At 54.4% G+C, this 18,297-nt stretch overlaps 6 protein-coding genes across 6 annotated transcripts; 3 read left to right on the forward strand and 3 right to left on the reverse strand.

The window, feature by feature from the left end:
- Positions 1 to 2,109: 2,109 nt before the first annotated feature.
- Positions 2,110 to 3,161, forward strand: L226DRAFT_571245 (uncharacterized protein; the record flags this gene model as incomplete). The annotated part of the gene is made up of 2 exons (XM_067684523.1): positions 2,110 to 2,721; positions 2,766 to 3,161. The coding sequence occupies 2 exons, from the start codon at positions 2,110 to 2,112 to the stop codon at positions 3,159 to 3,161; spliced, it is 1,008 nt and encodes a 335-aa protein (XP_067534901.1).
- A 7,355-nt stretch (positions 3,162 to 10,516) lies between these two features.
- Positions 10,517 to 11,426, reverse strand: L226DRAFT_71631 (uncharacterized protein). The gene is made up of 5 exons (XM_067687188.1): positions 11,338 to 11,426; positions 11,240 to 11,288; positions 11,051 to 11,187; positions 10,696 to 10,992; positions 10,517 to 10,632 (listed from the first exon to the last, which is right to left on the reverse strand). Exons 1-4 carry the CDS (start codon positions 11,338 to 11,340, stop codon positions 10,783 to 10,785), a joined length of 399 nt encoding a protein of 132 aa, XP_067534902.1. The 5' UTR covers positions 11,341 to 11,426; the 3' UTR covers positions 10,517 to 10,632; positions 10,696 to 10,782.
- A 180-nt stretch (positions 11,427 to 11,606) lies between these two features.
- On the forward strand, positions 11,607 to 13,653 carry L226DRAFT_560592 (eukaryotic translation initiation factor 2B delta subunit). The gene is made up of 7 exons (XM_067683373.1): positions 11,607 to 11,760; positions 11,824 to 12,247; positions 12,304 to 12,483; positions 12,542 to 12,669; positions 12,722 to 12,813; positions 12,871 to 13,137; positions 13,189 to 13,653. Exons 1-7 carry the CDS (start codon positions 11,669 to 11,671, stop codon positions 13,392 to 13,394), a joined length of 1,389 nt encoding a protein of 462 aa, XP_067534903.1. The 5' UTR covers positions 11,607 to 11,668; the 3' UTR covers positions 13,395 to 13,653.
- L226DRAFT_535224 (uncharacterized protein) lies at positions 13,624 to 14,621 on the reverse strand. Its single transcript, XM_067680856.1, has 4 exons — positions 14,406 to 14,621; positions 14,265 to 14,353; positions 14,066 to 14,197; positions 13,624 to 14,014 (listed from the first exon to the last, which is right to left on the reverse strand). The coding sequence occupies exons 1-4, from the start codon at positions 14,568 to 14,570 to the stop codon at positions 13,780 to 13,782; spliced, it is 621 nt and encodes a 206-aa protein (XP_067534904.1). The 5' UTR covers positions 14,571 to 14,621; the 3' UTR covers positions 13,624 to 13,779.
- Positions 14,622 to 14,790: 169 nt separating this feature from the next.
- L226DRAFT_553087 (uncharacterized protein) lies at positions 14,791 to 17,298 on the forward strand. Its single transcript, XM_067682905.1, has 3 exons — positions 14,791 to 15,175; positions 15,225 to 15,687; positions 15,744 to 17,298. Exons 1-3 carry the CDS (start codon positions 14,805 to 14,807, stop codon positions 16,908 to 16,910), a joined length of 2,001 nt encoding a protein of 666 aa, XP_067534905.1. The 5' UTR covers positions 14,791 to 14,804; the 3' UTR covers positions 16,911 to 17,298.
- A 5-nt stretch (positions 17,299 to 17,303) lies between these two features.
- On the reverse strand, positions 17,304 to 18,108 carry L226DRAFT_571250 (uncharacterized protein; the record flags this gene model as incomplete). Its single annotated transcript, XM_067684524.1, has 2 exons — positions 17,304 to 17,465; positions 17,530 to 18,108. 2 exons carry the CDS (start codon positions 18,106 to 18,108, stop codon positions 17,304 to 17,306), a joined length of 741 nt encoding a protein of 246 aa, XP_067534906.1.
- Between the last annotated feature and the right edge of the window lie 189 nt (positions 18,109 to 18,297).

Genomic DNA, 18,297 nt, shown 5'->3' on the forward strand with positions numbered 1-18,297 from the left:
CTCGTCTGAGCAGGACATCTAGATTAGATTAGATAGGCCGGCAGTTGCCGTTGGTAGTTAGAAGTTTTGTATGGCGGTGAGGGGCTCGACATAATACCACCACCATGTAGAAGCCAGTGGTTGATGCCATTGCGCTCGTGGGTTCAGATTTCATTCCTTCATTCGCCGTTTTGTCCACCGCCATCTTGTTTACCGCCGTCTCATCCGCCGCCGTCTCGTTCATCGTTGTCTCGTTCGCCGCCGTCTTGCCGTCTCGTTCATCGCCATCTCGCCATCTCGTTCATCGCCATCTCGCCGTCTGTTCATCGCCGTCTCGCCATCTCGTTCATCACCGTCTCGCCATCTCGTTCATCGCCGTCTTGCCGTCTCGTCCGCCGCCGTCTCGTCCATCGTCTCGTCTGCCGCCGCCTCACCCATTGGCCGCTGCCTACCAATGTAGGGTCGCCCGTAGCCCATCCGCTCCTTCCTCTCCCCAATTCCCCATCTCCTCAGCCTGTGTGGTATAGGTAGAGGGGACGCCCACTCGCACCCTGCCCTCCCGCGTGATTTTGCGGTTGTCTGTGGCGGCCACAGATCTTGGGGAGACTCACCAACGACAACGAAGACATTGTCCTACTCCCGGACAATCTCTTTGTAAACCTGGTCAATGTCAATCTGCGAGAACAGATCCGCTCGAATACTGCAAGAGACCAGGTAGTCACGGATTCCCTTGTCCTACTAGCTCAGCGACAATCCCCTGTCTTGGGAAGCCGAGAAGATTGGACAGAAGACGACGGACTAGTCCTATTTCGAGATAGGGTATATGTGCCACTGGATATCGATCTCCGCCGAAGCATTGTCTCTAGATATCATGATCCACCGGTCATGGGACACCCCAGTATCCAGAAAACATATGACCTGGTATGGCGAGAATACTGGTGGCCAGGCCTACGTCAGTTTGTGGCCAACTATGTCAAAGGTTGCGCAGACTGTCAAACAGCAAAGGTCGACACTCATCCAACAGATCCGGGTATACACCCCATACCCCATCAACAAAACACTCGCCCCTTTGCGGTCATCACCATGGACTACGCTACAGATCTCCCCTCGTCAAATGGGTATGACACAGTCCAGGTAGTTGTGGACCATGACGTCACCAAAGCTATTGTCCTATCGCCATGCAACAAGACCATCACAGCCATGGAAGCAGCTGACCTTCTTCAGAAGGACATCTACACACGGTTTGGACTACCTGACCACATCATCTCCAATCGGGGATCTCAGTTTGCATCAGCAACTTTCCGAAAACTGGGACGCAAACTGGAGATTCACACGCACATGAGTATGGCCCACCACCCGCAGACGGATGGTCAATCTGAATGAGCCATCCAGAAATTAGGGGTGGCCCTCCGGATTTATTGTGCCAATCATCCAGATACCTGGAGCAACCTTCTATCACAGTTCGAGTTCGCTCATAACCAGAGGGTGCATAGTTCTACCAATCAGACACCCTTCGAACTGCTACTCGGATACAACCCTCCGGCAATTCCCACAGCGCGGATAGAATCCAAGTATCCAGCAGTAGAAGAACAGCTCAGGAAGCTCTGAGATGCCAGGGAAAATACTATTGCTTTGCACTGCCAAGCAGCTGAAGCAATGGCTAAACACCCCCTGACAAAGACGTCACTGTACCAGAAAGGCGATAAAGTCTTTCTGGACTCACGCAACATTCAGCTACCATACCCCTCAAGGAAGTTTGCCCCCAGGTGCGAAGGCCCATTTCTGGTCACAGAAGTCTTCAGCCCCACAACTGTACGTCTAGGCCTACCCCAGAAGTGGCGCATCCACCCAGTTTTCCACGTCTCGCTCCTTTGACTGTATCACACGACCAAGGAACATGGACCAAACTACGTCACTCCCCCTCCAGACCTGGTCGATTCTCAAGAAGAATACGAAGTGGAGTCCATTATCAATCATCGCAAGCCATCACGAGGAGGTCTTCAGTACCTGGTGACTTGGAAGAATGCTCCACCGCATGAGAACCAATGGCTATGAGAGCCTGCCTTGAAGAATGCTCCAGACATCCTTCGGGCGTATAAAAGGGCTCACCATCTAGCCTGACAGGACACCATGGCGGCCTCCGTCTTCGCTTCCTTCGCTCAGCCCTACTACGCACTTGTCCCTCGCATCCTCTTCCTTGATTGCAACGACAACACTATCTTCTCCACCGATCACCTGCCATGCCTCATTCCTCTGCACATCACCGCGCACATCCACAGCAGCAGGACCAAGTTCCTACCTTTGTGCATCGCCCAGTCACGTACAACCACCTCCCTCGACACCCCACCTCAGCCTTTGCCGATGGAAGCATCCAAGACCGCATCAGCTGGGTTATCCTACACCCCGACCTCTGATCCATTGTCGATGACTGGCTCCGCCCCTACCCAACCACCACACTCTGGGTCTCCGTCTACCGAGACACTGCCCATGCCGCCGCAGTGTACCCTTACGTCGGCCGACTGGCCCACCAGGGAGAGCTCAACAGTTGGGACACCTCTGACAATGCGCGGGCCTACTTCGCCACCCAGACCGGACATTACGGTGTCCTCCACATTGCCAACATCGCTATCAACCAGATCACCAACCCCACCATCATACAGCTCCTCCGAGACCTTCTCCCATCCCATCACCAACACCTCCCCGGCTATCGTCACCCCTACTCCTCGCCCACCAGAACCACCAGTATTTATGACATTCCAACGCCCAGCAACACCAACTGAACCAAGGGCAATGCGTGGGGCAGTCCAAGTGCTACAGGAGGATGGGGAACTCCCCCGTCTGAATGGACCACCGACCCATGGGCGATCACGAAGCCCGACACCCCTCCCCCGTCCGATCAAGAAGCCGAGGACGATCAATGCTCTGGGGGAACTGGTGACGCCCCTCTGCCGCTCGTCTCGGTTCACTCAGCAGGCCCTGCGGACCAGTCCTCGAGCCCACAACCCCAGTCCGTCGCTTCCAGCTCCCTCCTCGCATTCGTGGATGAGGACGGCCTTCTCCCCACCCGACGAGACCGGCCTCTGAACCACCACAATGACGATGAGGCTCCACGTAAGACCGTCACCTGGGTCGATCGAGCCCTGGGTGCGATAACGGTGGCTTCGCGAGGCGCTCAGCCTTGAGGGGGGGATGGTGTTACAACCGGTATGCTCTTGGTCGTCTACTACTACCATGGACTAGCTTCACTTCTTCGTTGTGCTACTGTACTATAGCGGCTCTGGTCTAGCACAACTAACCGCACGGACTTACCTTTTCCTTAGATAACCACTACTAGGTTGTCCCTCCACCCATCTCCACCTTCATATGCCTTTACTCCACTCGTCTCCAGTTCCTTACTCATCTTCTCCACTCAGTTCCACTTAGCTCCACTAGTCATTTCGTCATTCACCACTTTACTCCACTAGCACAAGGGCCATACTCCACCGTACAGCCTCGACGCTAGCAGTATATAAAGACCCCTCATGTAGGACACATTCCCCAGTTTTCGACCTCTTGTATTCCTCGTACAATTACCCTTCATTCAATAACATTAGCTGCCAATGGTCTGTAGACTATTGGCCCTTGCTCTTGTTATTGTCGCAACACTTCCACTCCTAGTCCTCGTTGGACTAGCGTCTTGTCTTCTCTAAGACTAAGGTGCGGTGTACTAACGCTCGTAACTAGGGCCCAGCACGAGTTAGCAAAACCCGTGGGTACCCAAGGATAAATCCGTGGGAATACTCATGGGTAAGTACATCCGCGGGTATAAGTACCTGTTTCCCACGGGTTTTCAAGGATGCGGGTATGGCTAGGTAAACCCGTGGGTACCTGCACAACCTCATGTTGTAGCCACTAACCGTGGGATTCTGATGATATGTCACACGAATTTTTCCAATAAAAACTGAGTGTGCTAGAGGCGAAATAGACATGCCCAAATCCGGAAATATAGACTGTCTCTGGTAATCCGTGGGAACATACCCATAAGGATGCGGGTATGACCTTTGGATTTTGAAAACCCGTGGGTACGGATAACGGGTACATCTGCGGGTCACTCGTGCTGGGCCCTACTCGTAACACATTAGGTCTACCGTAACACCTGGATCAGGTCACTATCGTCCGATAAGCCCCTCCAGGTTGCGACCCCCATCCTCGAAGTACCCCAACAGCGGTGGCTCTCTGATCACTATTTGGCGCAAGCGGCGACACAGTCAAGCCATGTTTCTTTCAGCATCCTTCAACACTGTCTCACCCTGCCGAGGACACACAGGCAGTGCCGCGTATGTTGTCGATGAGAACAACAACCATGCGAACAGCATTTAAGGTGGTCTTTCAGGGGTGCACCGTCAATGGCAAGTGTGTCACCACTCAGTGCTGTCACATCCTGTGCCCAAGTCCGCCTGTCGCCCCTCCGACACAATCCCGACCCGACTACCCCTGAACTCCGCCCCTTTCCCGGCTAATACGTCACCACCCCTACTCCTTTCCCTCCTGCCTTATCCGGACTTCCGTCCGGACTCCGATTACCTCCGACCCCCGCTCTGTCATCCGATCGTATTATGACATCAGTATCCGCTGCCTACACTTACTAGCCCAGTTCATTTGCTTCCGCTCCGTCATCTCCGCAGTGTATCCGCCGCCTATACTTACTAGCCCAGTTTATTTGCTTCCGCTCCGTCATCTCCGCAGTCCGCCTCCTGTCTCTACTCCTGTCGGACTCCTGTCGGACCCTGTCTCTACTCCTGTCGGACTCCTATCGGACATTCGGACTTCCGTATATAAACCCTACCTTACAGTCGCATAGTTCTTCAGTTCTGATATCTCGTTTACCCACTCGACTACTCAGTACTCAATCTATCTGACTTCTCTGCCAACCTCCGTCTGATCTCCGTCCGACCTTCCGACCGGACCTCCGACCTCCGACCTCTGACTTCTGTTCTCGTCTCTGTTCCTAACTCTCTGCTTGACTCTCTTATTCGTAGCTTGCTCCGGTATAAACTCCGGAGCCTCTTGTCGGACTTCCGCAAATTGAAGACATCGACGACTCTTTGGGCGTTGGTCAATAACTTCGCCTGGCGCCAAAGTCTTCATTCCCGCGCACCATCGGACTTCGGACTTCGGACTTCCCTTCGGAGTTCGACTTGTGCGCATAGTCTTAACAAGTGCCCAGCATAAGATGCCAACACGCCTGGTGCAGATGGCTACGGCAACAGCGCCAGTGAGGCGGATATCACGCGAGTGAGTATGTCTACTTCACTGGGTGTCGGTCCCGCTAAGATGCATGCTTCATTGCAGTGTATCTATGGGTTATGGTCTGGGTTAAACATGGCTGACAACCGCAATGCTGATATATACCCGATCGCACCTGTTGCAATACGCTAAGACCGGCGAGGTGTATTCAGGTCGCCTCCGAGTCCGCTTGGTCCATTGTCTCACGATCATGCCTTTGCTCCCGTCTGCTCCTCCAATTTGTTCCTCTCTATCATTTCTATCTCAATTGTGAATTTGTCAATTGCAACTATGTATGACAGCTTTCATTTCTATTTTCCGCACATTTTCTGCGCCATGATCCTTTCTGAAGCACTTTGACACAACGATGACAGTGGGACACTATGCTCAAGATCCAATGCTACAACTTTGAGAATACATAACTGTCTATCAAGATATCATACACTACATAGTTCCATCCTTCAAGACACAATAATACCATCATCCGTGCAATAATATCTATATATAATATAGGCTGGGGTTTGTCTTTTCGCCTCTCTCCCGCTCGCCCCGTTTGTCCCGTTGGCTCATCGTCTTACATGGACATTAGACATCAGTAGCAGAGACAACTGAGATGGTAAGAACGTTTGTGGGTTCCCTCGTCCTCGCGCAGGAGGGGGGTTTTGCGTATCTAGATCGACTCGGCCATCACGGCCATCAAAGTGTGTAAATATTCGCAAATATAACCTCAACTGGTGTACACAGAAGTTATTTTACACATCATACACTGCGAGATGGGTCGACTTATGGAAACCTTGGGTTCACGTATTCTGGCAGCATGTGTCCAAGGAGACTCCCGAGAGAACGGGGGGTTCATCGTCACCGTAGGTAGCGCATCTAATCTTATCATCTAACACCCTGTTATCTATCACTCTGGGTCCTTACCTTAGGCTTGGATTTGACGAGAGCATTGCAAGCCCAAAGATTAGAGCATGGTTTCTATATTATATGTAGATGGACCATTTCCCTGTGACGGCCACTCTTAGTTAGCGATTGTTTCGTTTACTTACAATTGTTATATTTACGTTTCATTCTCAGCTTACAGTACGTTTCTACTCGATTCAGACTCAGTTGATCATCACAATCATCGGACTTTGGTATTACTATTAGTTGGTCTGCTTGATGTCTTACTTGTATATGTAAAGACGAGCGCTATCATACTCTGTTCCACTCTCTCCACTCTGCGTGAACTCCAACAGTTTCTCTTGCGAGAAACGTGTATCCAAACAGGACCCTGGCATAGTACAAAGTTCATCATCGTTGCACCCGTGCGTAGCATGGGTTAACGTCTAGTGAATTCATACACGACATTGCATGATACCGCTAGTCAGACGGAGTCAGATATGGCAATGCAGACGCCCATCTGTCAGGTGAGCGCTTGCATTGCCATGCTGGCGTCCATCTCGCCTGTATGGTCATGCACTCAATCCCCCCGTTTGCTGATGGGGTAAGGGTGGGGGTAGCAGTGAAAATACCCCAGGGTTACCCCTGCAGTGCACTAATACTATTCATTTGATGCGTCGTTGCTATACCGATGCTTCATATCATCACCTCCACTCCTCACAGAGGACAGTCTCCAGTATGCAATCCGTACTAGCGATGTTGAATAGGTCTGCTGTACTGGTACATACCGAGTTGAATAGATAGAGGAGCATCATAAGATAGCTATACGACTATGCAGGTCCTGTCCACGCATATGAATCAGGTGAAACGACCACCTCGTCCTCGCCCGCGATTGTTATAACCGCCGCGCGAGTTACCACCGTATGAGCCTCCGCCTCCGCCATATCCCCCATAGTTGTTTTGACCGTAAGTGTTCTGTGGAGGCGCACCGTATCCGCCATAGCCGCTGCTGTTCCCTCCTGCGTTGTAGCCACCTTGGTTGTAACCTCCCGCCTGATTGGTGTAGCCACCTCCGTAACCACCACCTTGATCGAAGCCGCTAGCCTGACCGTAGCCGCCTCCTGGGCTATAGCCACCACCCTGGTTGTAGCCGCCGTAGCCACCACCTTGCTGGTCGTAACCGCCGCCTTGGTTGTAGCCGCCGCGACTGCCACCACTGTACCCACCGCCGCCACCTCGGCCACCACCACCACCGCCGTACCCGCCTCCTTGGTTGCCATAACCTCCATAGGAAGTTGGTCCGTTATTATAACCTCCTCCACCGGCGCCGCCTCGAGCGCCGCCACGGCCACCTCGCTGGGGAGCGGTGAAGTCATTGTACTGGTTCCTGTTATTGTTATATGACTGTTGCCCGCCCCGGCCGCCGCGCTGCGACTGGTAAGACTGATATGACTGGTAAGACTGGTGATTGCCGTTGCTGTAAGATGACTGCTGGTACTGCGACTGATTGTACGACGAGCCGTTGTTGCCGCCACCATTCCTGAAATCGCGGCCTCCACCGTACCCACCACGGCCACCTCGGTCGAAGTGGCCACCACGACCGCGCCCTTGGCCGCTTCTCCTGGCGGACTCGAGATCGGAGGAGCTGAGAACGGGAGGGGGCCGGCGCACCCCGGGAAGAAGGACGGAACGATGGGGGGTAAGCTGCTTGGGGAAGAGGTAGAGGGCAGAAAGCGAACGGTCGTTCTTGATGTCGGGGAGATCTTGCGTGGGTAACGGGCAGAAGTAGGTCGAGTCCGGTATGCAATCAGGGTTCGGTAGCAGTGAGCCGCTGATACCTCCACTATGCTTCGGATTAATCGGTAGAGGCTACGAAGAAGTAAGCAACAGAGTCTAGAGAGAGAACGGCTGGACTGACCTCGTCCTTCTTGCGCTTGCCATACAGAGCTTCCAGGGACGGATATAGAGGATGGGCTTCGTATACAAACAAGACATTGTTTCCCCACTTGTTACGTCGCTTCTCATCATCAGAAAGGTTCCCGTATCGCGGCGCCATTGCGTCCAGAAGACGCTTCTCGTCGATGAAGGGGAGAAGCGCAACACCTTGCCAAGCCATGCGCTTCCCGTTCATATCGATCTGGAAGGTCGAAGGATAGAAGTCGATGATCGGAGAAGTATCCTCCATCATGAGATCGTGGAAGGTCTCAGGGATGTGCGATCGACTAGCAAGAGAAGTCGTCAGTGAGAATCGCTATCAGGTACAAGCGCGTCAGAGTGAACATACCTTGCAGCGGGGAACACGCCCATGAGCTGCTCGAAGGGCCTGAAAGGCTGCCCGATGTTGAACTTGATATCCATCTTGTCGAGATCCTCGAAGTCCGCAGCGAAAGGCGCGAAGTGGAACGGGTAGTACCATGTCCATGACGGTGTCTGGGAACGTGAAATGTCAGATGTGACCTGAAAGAAGAGCGGCCAATACGTACGCCTTGGTAGTAGTACTGTAGCACCCAAGCCATGCCTTCCACGTAGCACTTCGTGATCCTATGTGATAGCACATGAGTCTCATTCTCATTCCTCATTGATCAGATCAGGACACTACACTCACTGTTTCCTGAACGCAACGTCGCTATACTCAACTCCGAACTTCTGCTTGTAATAGCGTTCCCGGTACCCCGGCTCCCACAACCTGTAGTATGATGCAAGGTCAATTATGTGCTCTCACGCTAGAGCAGATCACGCACTTAACGGTATCCTCTTGCTCTACTGTCCCATCAGGATTGACCTTCAGGGCGTACGAGGCGTCAGCGGGAGCCTCTTCCTCATCGTCCGGACCCAGATCTTCAGTCACATCTGCCTCCGCATCTGCCTCTGCATCCTCTGCCTCGACTTCGTCAAGACTACGTTTCACGCCTCGCGGCTCAGAGGCATCGGTCATGAAGGAATCCTCGGTCTCGGCGGGGATCTCCTCTCCGTCGATAGAGTCGATACTGCTCTCAGCAACTAGGACAGACACGGACGTCTCAGACATCGAAGTTGTCGTCGTCGTCGCGGAGGACAAACCACCCAAGCCAGGGATCTCGACATCGTCGGTACTCGTCACGGGGATGATAGAAGTCGCACTCTGAGCACTCGGCGGCTCTACGGGAGGGGCACTCGGGGGCGGGGCAGCAGCAGCAACAGATGACGAGGTCGTGGATGATCGCGACGCCTTCACAGGCACAAGGGAAGCCATCTCGGCCTTGAGTATCTCAGCCGCACTCATGTTCGCTTTACGAATCGCAAATCTGTTCTTGACGATATCGCTGTTGGAGCCAGCGAACGCCTGCGCGGCAGTGGCGGCGAACGACTCAGTCTCTGCGGTCTTCGGACCGCCTAGACCTATGCTATCCGCCTTCGCGGCAAAGTCGGGACGAGACGGGAGTGGTGCAGGAGCCGTGGGGGCAGCAGTAAGGTTAAGAGATGAAGAGGGGCCGCTTGAGGTACCATTCGACCCCATCTCTTTTTCGATCTTGCGACGTTTCGCATTCTGCTCCTGACGCTCCTCAGCTATGAAAACTCAGAGTAAGCCCGTGGTTGTTTCGTATGTGATGCATGCATGATACTCACTTTCACGTCTTCGCCGGAAGATCTCGTCCTCACGCCTCGCAAGTCCCTCAAGAATGATCTGGGCTCTCGACAGCTCAAGCTGACCGTGATTGGTGACGTATCCACCCATGCGCGGCAGCTCATTCCGCCAGATCTTCAGCAGAGTATCGATCGCACCTTCACGGATCTCAAGAGACGGCAGATGAGGCAAGAAGTCATTTCCGACGAAGAATATAAGCAGGACCCAATCATCTATGGCCTGTTCGAAGTTGAACGGGAACGGCACCTGTGGCACGTTCAGCTCTGCCTCGAGATACTCTCGTAAGATCGCAACGTCGAGGAAGATGAACGGTTTCTTCTCTGGTGGAGGCTTCTTTATTTCTGCTTTCGTGCCCGTACATTGCGCCGCGTAGTGCCCTTCCTGGCCACAGATGCGACACGCAGTGCGACTACCTTCTTGGTGGAAGACATCCTCGCGCAGCACTCGGAAGTTTGGTTCGTGGGTCGCGAGGGACAACATGATGAGGTCGGCGTCCTACGGCACATCAGTATAAACTGCAAACTAGAAACAGAAAATACAACGTACCAGTCCATATATGACATGCTGAGTGTTCGGGTTGTGACCCGGGTTGCTGCGCTGACGCCGAATGAAATCCATGATCTTGTGCTCACCCTCACCGGGCACGCTGGCGTCAGAGATGATGACCTGAAGCTGTAAAGCGGATGAATGAAGTTTCACAACGGATGATGCCCAATATATGTAACGCACATCCTTCCATCCGGGATCCTGATTCATCTTCATGACGACCCAGTAACGCAATGAAGCGGCAAGTAAATCCATGAAGGGCGTGCCGGGGGTAATGGCGTTACTATCCCAAGACTTCTTATTCTTCTCGTCTTCACTGAGTGTCTTGCCCATAGCTGAAGTCGTGGCAGTCGTGGCGTGAATGGGTTGTTCGGACGAAGCAATGTTTAAACACGCACCTTCCCACATCGCAATAGACTCCTTGCGTGCTTCATCCTTCTCCTTGGCCTCCTGCGCGGAACGGAAACGACGAGAGCGTTGCTGGTTCATCTTGGCTCGAGGAGCGACACCGTCTGTGAAGTATTGGAAGAATGTAGGAGAGAAAACCACGGACATAGCTCACCTATTGCCATGAACAGGAGACGACGCGGACGGACCATGTTGACAACGCGTTCGGTGTACTTGAAGATTTCCACCATCATCTCCTCTTCAGTCTCTGGCGCTGGCTTGCCCTCAGGATGCGTACATGGGTGGACCTACACCGCGCCGAAAGCGCTGAGCATAGCAACAGCAGCAATAGACTGCAGTACTCACGATACCGTTCATATCCAAGTAGAGATTGTCCAACTCGATTCCATTGGGGTTAGGATCCGCCATGTTGACCGGGACTGTAATCTCGTTCCCTTCGCCATCGGGTATCTTCGTTTCCTCTCCTTCTACAACTGGGAGGACTAGATATTCACTATCAGCACGCTGAAAGAGCATAGAAAAAGGGAGACGCACTGATTTTAGGGTACTTTTTACTAAGCCAGCGAAAGAGGGCGGGAACACCCTGTACATGTTGTGAGCATTTAATCACTGCCGCGCTGCAAGTTACGCACCATGCTTGTTTCTTATAACACCCAAGAATATGTTCTCGCAAATAAATGAAGGGAGAGGAGATAGCGTGAGGTCGTGGCGGCGGAGGAAGAGGTGGGACATTGACTGCGTCGGGGTTGGCGCGGGGAGACTCCCTCTGACATAAGCAAGCGGACTCCTCGACAGACGCGCAAGCACGGGCCGAGACGCCCGTATCGAGAACCCGTGCGCTTGATCCTGACTCGATCCAAAAGTCTAGCTGTGCTCGCGTGTGTAAACGCCTCAATTACTCCATCCTCCTCCGCCACGCCCCCTCCTGCCTCTGCTCCGTCTCGGAAAAAGCGAACAAAAATCATGGCTCCCGCGCCGATACTAGACGTGCACCCGCCCAATGGTCCCCCGAATGGAGAAGCCCCTGCGGGCCAGCAGAAGTCTCAGAAACAGATGTCTGTCCTCGATTGCGATCGGTCTTCTCCCGCGAGTGGCTGATCGTGTATGCATCCCACCAGGACCAAGCAGGAGCGTCGTGAGCTTCAGGAGAGGCAGAGGGCTGCCAAAGCTGCGAAAACCGCCGCGAACGGGGTGAACGGTAAGCCACAGGGTGGTAAGCCGGCTAGCCAGCCTGCGGCGGCAGGCGGTGCGCCCAGTAGGAAGGCCGGACGCGTCTCGGATGCTGCTTCAAAACTACCCCCTGCTGGACTGGCAAAGGCCGTCGAGAAGGCGAAGGCGGGGCAATCATCCGCTGCAGACCAGAGCGCGAAGAACCAAGCACGCGGACTCCTCATTTTCTCCCACTTTGGCTTGCCTAAGCCCGTGAGCAGTGCGAAGGGCGACATCCACCCCGTTATCGCGCGAACAGCACTTCAGTTCTCTGCATTCAAGATCACCGGTGCGAATGCGAGATGTATAGCTACGTTGACCGCGTTCAAGACGGTGAGTAGACATCACTGCGTATCTTGCACCAGCCGGAAACTGATTCGCGCGTGTAGGTCATACAAGACTATGTTACCCCACCAAATAATACCCTCTCCCGCCATCTCATGACATACTTGTCGCCTCAAATCAGCCACCTAGTGGCTGCTCGACCCATGTCGGTCACCATGGGTAACGCTATCCGTCAACTGAAGCTGGACATCAGCGGTTCAGATATCGATCTTCCTGAGCAAGATGTGCGATACGGCCTCTTGATCCTTTCCTTTTTTCTCGCTCACAAGGTAGCAATTACAGGCCAAGGATGCGCTCTGTCGGAAAATCGATACCTACATACGCGAGCGAATCATCATTGCCGACCAAGTCATACAAGAGACCGCGGGCAACAAAATCAAGGATGGCGATGTTATCCTCACGTATGCCAGGTGCGTATGGGCCCCAACTCGTCCGGATATATCTCCTAATTTCCAACCCTAGATCGTCAGTCGTGGAGAAGGTTCTGCTCGAGGCACATGCTTCAGGGCGGAATTTCTCCGTGATCGTCGTCGACTCTAGACCCATGTTAGAGGGTGAGTCCGTTACTTGTTGCGCAGTTGTCGAGATGCTCAACATAATCTCTTTCATAGGAAAGCGGTTACTCGCCGTGCTCTCCGACGCAGGTATCCACTGCACATACGTCCTCCTCCCAGCCCTGGGCTCCGTCATCAGCGAGGTCTCGACGGTCCTCGTGGGTGCACACTCAATACATACGAATGGCGCCGTCTACTCCCGTGCCGGTACCGCCCTCGTGGCTATGATGGCGAAGCGGCATTCTGTTCCGGTCGTCGTCTGCTGCGAGACGTACAAGTTCTCCGAGACAGTCCAGTTGGATAGCTTTACGAAGAACGAGCTCGGTGTGTCCAGTCTGCCCTCGGCTTTCTATGTTTCCTGACAGCTGTTTGTAGCGCCGCTGGGCGATCTATTCTCGTCTTTCCCCAACACTAAACCTCGCGAATCACTCACGCTCGAGAACAAGCCCAATCTCGAGATTCTCAACCCACTCTATGACCTCACTCCACCAACGTGTATCACCGCTGTGGTCACGGAGGTCGGCGTGATTCCTCCGAACTCCATCAGCTCAATACCTGTCGCACTTGGTCGACTGCTCTGATCGTCGCCCAGCTTTCTTGTTCCTCGTCGTGTCATGTTATCGTGTTCGTGCACATCGACTCATCGGCTTGTCTTGCTTGCATCTGCATCGCATCCTGCATTCGCGCATTCTGACTTATGTTTTTCTACCCATTCCTATCTTGCCCGTTGCTCAGTCTAGCGTACGTACATTAGTGGACAGATCGTTACGTAGTATTGAAGTCTGTATATCCCCCGTGTAGTGATAGTGCCGAAGCAATCACATCTTGTATTACACGCTCGAACTAATCGCCCTTTAGCATCGATCATGAATGCAATTGTGGTGGATTCATCCGAAGGATGTAGGTTATTAGCATTAGTCTATATTCCAGCATCTACTGTAGGGGCAGATGCTCGGTACAACATGGTCATAGTTCTGATTTCTCAGACGTTGTACCAGAACGTATCAACTGCTTCTCTATCCATTCGAATATGATATCCGTGGCGTGCTCTACCGGCTTGTCGAAGATGTACGGCAACGCAGGGACGATCGCAAGACCAGTGGCGGTCGGTCCCCAGATCCTGACGCGCGGGTTCTGTGCGTTCGCGAGCGCCTTCTTCGCCTGCTTCACCGCGGTATGGATGGTGAATGCAGGCAACGCCCTACGGACAACATGTCAGTCACACACCACGGAGATCCACAGCATTACGCACATGGAAGCAATGGACTGGAAGACGGAACGCTTGACCGCTATCATGCTGAGACGCGTTGGCTCGGAGAAATTCGCGGCTTCCAGCGGGGTTGGACCTCGACGGTGCGCCTTGTAAGTCTCATAACCTACGTCACTGTTGCGATAAGTGCATGTAAGTGGTTGCGGTCACGATGATAGAAGCCACATGCTACGAGACTTACCCAGCTAGATAGAGCCACGAGATACCGTAGGCTGCGGTCACGATCGCAGGATGGACGACGGGTCGGAATGCTTCCCCAACGTCACTAGTCTAGCGTGAACCCATTGATACTCTGAGCAGCGCAACGAGAGCGAGAGCGTACATATGCGACATATCTGTGGCCTGCGCGAATCACCGTTCTCAACCGTGCGCCGTAGGCCATGTATCGGAGCTCCGAGTCCGTGGAGTCCGCATCCTTGTCTGCGAGGGTATCGAGTTTCTTCTCGAGCTTCTGCTCGACCTTCTCGGTGTTAGTCTCGTTCGTCATGTGTAGCGACTGCGCGAAGTGAGAGTAGGAGTGGGAGAGAGAGCGCAGAAGAAGAGAGCAACGTGAAAAGAGACAAGATGCACGCGCGTGGGGTCGGCAGCGGTAGGTCAAGAACGCTGACAAGCGGAATCGGGGGGCGCCGGGGCTAGGCGCGCATGACTGGGCCGGAGCGTCTCAGTCTGCCTTGTGCAACGACTCGAGTCGAACGTGCCCGGTCACTCTCCACCGCCCGCCATGGCCGCCCTCATCGCTCAGCCGCAAGATACCCCCCAGCCCGTCGTCTCTCCACCTCTCGAGGCTGGCGAGCCCCTCCCCGACAAGATCAGCGCGTACTACAGTCTGGTCTTCCCGAATTTCACGTATTATCTGCAAACCCTCACCGTCACAATCGGCCGACGATGTGTTCCGGCGGGCACGGCCTCCACGTCCGACAACCCTCAGGTGGACGTCGACCTTGGTGGCCTGAAGAGCGTGTCACGTTTGCACGCGAAGATCGAGTATGACGAGGAGGAGGAACGCTTTGTCCTCCTGGTGTTAGGCAGGAACGGCGCGTGGGTGGACGGTGTATGGTCAGGGAGTGGCAGCAAGGTCCCTCTGAGCGACCGGTACGTTCCTATACCATGTGGCGTACGTGCCGCGCTGACACCGCGCCAGGTCGCAGATACAGATTGCGTCCCGGACCTTCCACTTTGTCCTGCCTCCGCCTGCTCCTCCTGAAGACTCTCCCTCCCCTAGCTCTGAATCCTCCGGAAAGCGAGCAAGGTCTCCCTCAGTTGACATCACCTCGTATTCACCACCTTCCTCGCTCCCGTCCGAGTCTCCGCCGCCAGCGCACGTTCCTATCGCCGCTCCCAAGATACCACCACTTCCAGAGGCGGCCCTCCCCAATTCGAATGCTATACCACATAAGACGAACGGAAAGAAGCGCAAGAAGCCGGATGCCCCATCTCCGCCCCTCCAGCCTCCGGACGTGATGCCACCGAAGCCGCAACTAACTTATGCTCAGTTATGTTATCGCGCTATCAAGGCTCTTGGCGGCAAGGCTTCCCTTCAGGAGATCTGTCAATGGATAAAGGATACGTACGATTGGTACAAGTATTGCCCAAAGGACTGGGAGGTGAGCGACAGCGCTCTCTAATTTCCATCACATGTCGATTGACGTCATCCTTGCAGAGTTCCGTTCGTCACAACCTCTCATCCAATCCTGGCTTCAAGAAGCTCGCCCGCGGCAAGGATGAGAAAGGCAAAGGCGCGCTATGGGGAATCGACGAAGCTCACGAGCAATCGTTCGAGGAGCTCGACGCTCGCAAGGGCACGGTCATCGGCTCCGGTGGCAAGGACGGCAAGCTGAGCGGAAAGAAGGGGAAGGCAATCCCTCTCGATCCTCCCTTGAAGCGGAGCGTCAAAGGAGAGACGAAGAATGTGCCCTTACCACCACCATTGACCTCTACACCGCTCGCGTTCAAGACCACCAATCCCACCTTCCCTCCCCTCGCATCCACATCTACCTCTCCAGCTCCTCCCGTTCACCCTGTCGTGAAGACCGAGCCTGTGACCATACCGCACTTCTCTCCACCGCCGCCGCCTCTAGTGTCACCTCCAGCGGCTTCTCCACCTCCCGCCAATTCGACCTTGACTGCCCCTACAAGCAATGCAACATCACCGCCACAAGCGTCATCTCCACCAAGCTCCGGAAATCCATCGTCCACGACCTTTCCTGCCATCCCGGCTTCGGTACGGATCCCGATCGTCGTGGGTCCTGTTCCGGCCTCTTCGTCAACAGTGACAGCATCGTCTCCGAAGCCTATCGTGCTGCACGAGAACACACTCATTCTGAACCCGGAGATCTTTTCCCACCTCACCCCACAGCACCTCCAAGACCTTGAGGCGCTCGGTGCACAGAAGGCGCTAGAGATCCTTCAGGCATACATCGTCCGCTACTACAAGGAGAAGCTCAAGGCCGAAGGCGGGCGGGGTCGAGGTCGAGGTCGTCCACGGCGCGGTCGCGGTCGCGGTGCGGCACCTGGTCGTGGCTCAACACCAGCAGGCGCATCCGCTCGCGCTGAGATGCCTTCATCCGGTCCTTTCACCACCGCGCCTCTCCCTCCCCGATTACCGAAGTCTGAGCCTGGCGCACAACTGGAGACGCCTTCACCGGGTGGCACATCGCCATTGGGGGTTCCGCCCGTCTCTGCTTCGCAGCCGCAAGCACCGGTAGATGCCCCATCTCCCATCGTCGTGATAGATGATGACGACCCTGCAGAGCAACCGGAGGAGCCTGCTGCGAAACGCCGCAGGCTAGACGAATCCGAGCCAGCCGTCGATGTCATGGTCACATAGACGTGCGGATCTTCGGACATCCCCCGTGCGTCGTGCGTCGTGCACGTTCGACGGTCGATGTTCGCCCGTGCTTGGCCACAGCTGTTCCTACGGTTCGTGGGACCCTACTACGTGTCCGTGCCGTGCACCAGTGGGGCGTTCCGGAGTCGTCGCATTCGCGCGCTCCCTGTTCTCGGCTTGCGATAGAGTTTTATGTAGTCCGTCCGTCCACTTGTAACCTTAACAAGCATCCGTGTCCGGAGTCACAGTCACATTGTACACATACCGAGCATCATACCATACATTGCTATAGTCTGCCGTCGCACGAGTGGGGTTAATCGAGTCGTATGGAATCGTTAATTGTGATAGTTCTGCATAATACGAGAAGCGGACATTCGAGCATTCCCCGACAGCCTATCCGTCGACTTCCATCCCTCCCTCCGCATCCGACAACCGCCCGGGGAACCTCCTCTCCCAGCACGCCACCACCCCGGCGGCTTGCTCGCTCGGGCGCGCCTTCTGCGCGCGCACGCCGGCGTTCGCGAGCGCCTTGACCACGGTATAAAGTCCGGTGCTCTGTGGGGCGGTAAGTATCAGTACACCGTGACCGTGCGGGTGGCGGTAAAAAAGGAGAACTCACCGAGATGACGTCAAAGCTGATCAAGTTCTTCTGCTCATCGAGTTCCGCTACCGTGGCAAGCATTGACCTGAATGCCTGCTGCACAGCTGTGGGGGGCTGCTGTGCCCTGTCCCTGTTGATCTTGAGGAAGTGGATGATGGTGTCCACCCATCCCCATGCCATCTTGTGTGCAAGAGTCTCCGGCCTTGTCCTGGGATGGATTGAAGGGATGAACATGGGTGCACTCCGGTGAGTGGCACTGGGAGGGGTGGAAGGGAAAGGAGCATGGGCTGGGGCTTCAATGGGAGCCGAGTGAATGGGAGTGATAGGATTGTTGGATGGGGTGGTAACTTCAACAGGAACAATAGGTTCTGGCTGACCCAAAAGGAGATGTGGAGTGCCCCAACTCTCAGTATGGGAGTGGTTGGAAGGAAGGGAAAGGATTGGTGCAGGTTTCACCTGAGGCATGGACAGTTTGATGGTTGATTTGGAAGAATGAGGGAGGTGGCGAAGGAAACCAGAAAGAAGGTTCCTCTCATTCTCAGGAGATAGAATGGGAGGGTTCTTAATGGAAACAAGCTGAGGGGAGCCAGAGGGCATGATCATATAAATGGGAGAAGCTGGACGATCTGAATGTCCGATAGAGGAGGCAGGAATAATAAATGAAGTGGAAGGAACAGATTGATGTGGTGGTGAAGACGCAGAGGAAGTTGAAGACTTTGTTGACCTTGCCTTGGAAAGGGTAGCCACTGGTTTGGTAGGCAGGGAGGGTGAGGAGGGCAGAGTAGA

The sequence above is a fragment of the Lentinus tigrinus genome (genome assembly GCF_003813185.1).
Source record: "Lentinus tigrinus ALCF2SS1-7 unplaced genomic scaffold L226scaffold_13, whole genome shotgun sequence".
NCBI classification, from domain to species: domain Eukaryota; kingdom Fungi; phylum Basidiomycota; class Agaricomycetes; order Polyporales; family Polyporaceae; genus Lentinus; species Lentinus tigrinus.

Coding starts and splice junctions, on each gene's coding strand:
- L226DRAFT_71631 (XM_067687188.1), bottom strand. Junction 11,188..11,239: donor TAAAAAGTACCCTAAAATCA/GTGCGTCTCCCT, acceptor GTGAATATCTAG/TCCTCCCAGTTGTAGAAGGA. Junction 10,993..11,050: donor ACTTGGATATGAACGGTATC/GTGAGTACTGCA, acceptor GGCGCGGTGTAG/GTCCACCCATGTACGCATCC.
- L226DRAFT_560592 (XM_067683373.1), top strand. CDS start 11,669: ATGGCTCCCGCGCCGATACTAGACGTGCACCCGCCCAATGGTCCCCCG. Junction 12,484..12,541: donor TCGATCTTCCTGAGCAAGAT/GTGCGATACGGC, acceptor TAGCAATTACAG/GCCAAGGATGCGCTCTGTCG. Junction 12,814..12,870: donor CTCTAGACCCATGTTAGAGG/GTGAGTCCGTTA, acceptor TCTCTTTCATAG/GAAAGCGGTTACTCGCCGTG.
- L226DRAFT_535224 (XM_067680856.1), bottom strand. CDS start 14,570: ATGACGAACGAGACTAACACCGAGAAGGTCGAGCAGAAGCTCGAGAAG. Junction 14,354..14,405: donor GCCACAGATATGTCGCATAT/GTACGCTCTCGC, acceptor GGTTCACGCTAG/ACTAGTGACGTTGGGGAAGC. Junction 14,198..14,264: donor TCGTGGCTCTATCTAGCTGG/GTAAGTCTCGTA, acceptor TTATCGCAACAG/TGACGTAGGTTATGAGACTT.
- L226DRAFT_553087 (XM_067682905.1), top strand. CDS start 14,805: ATGGCCGCCCTCATCGCTCAGCCGCAAGATACCCCCCAGCCCGTCGTC. Junction 15,176..15,224: donor AAGGTCCCTCTGAGCGACCG/GTACGTTCCTAT, acceptor ACACCGCGCCAG/GTCGCAGATACAGATTGCGT. Junction 15,688..15,743: donor ATTGCCCAAAGGACTGGGAG/GTGAGCGACAGC, acceptor TCATCCTTGCAG/AGTTCCGTTCGTCACAACCT.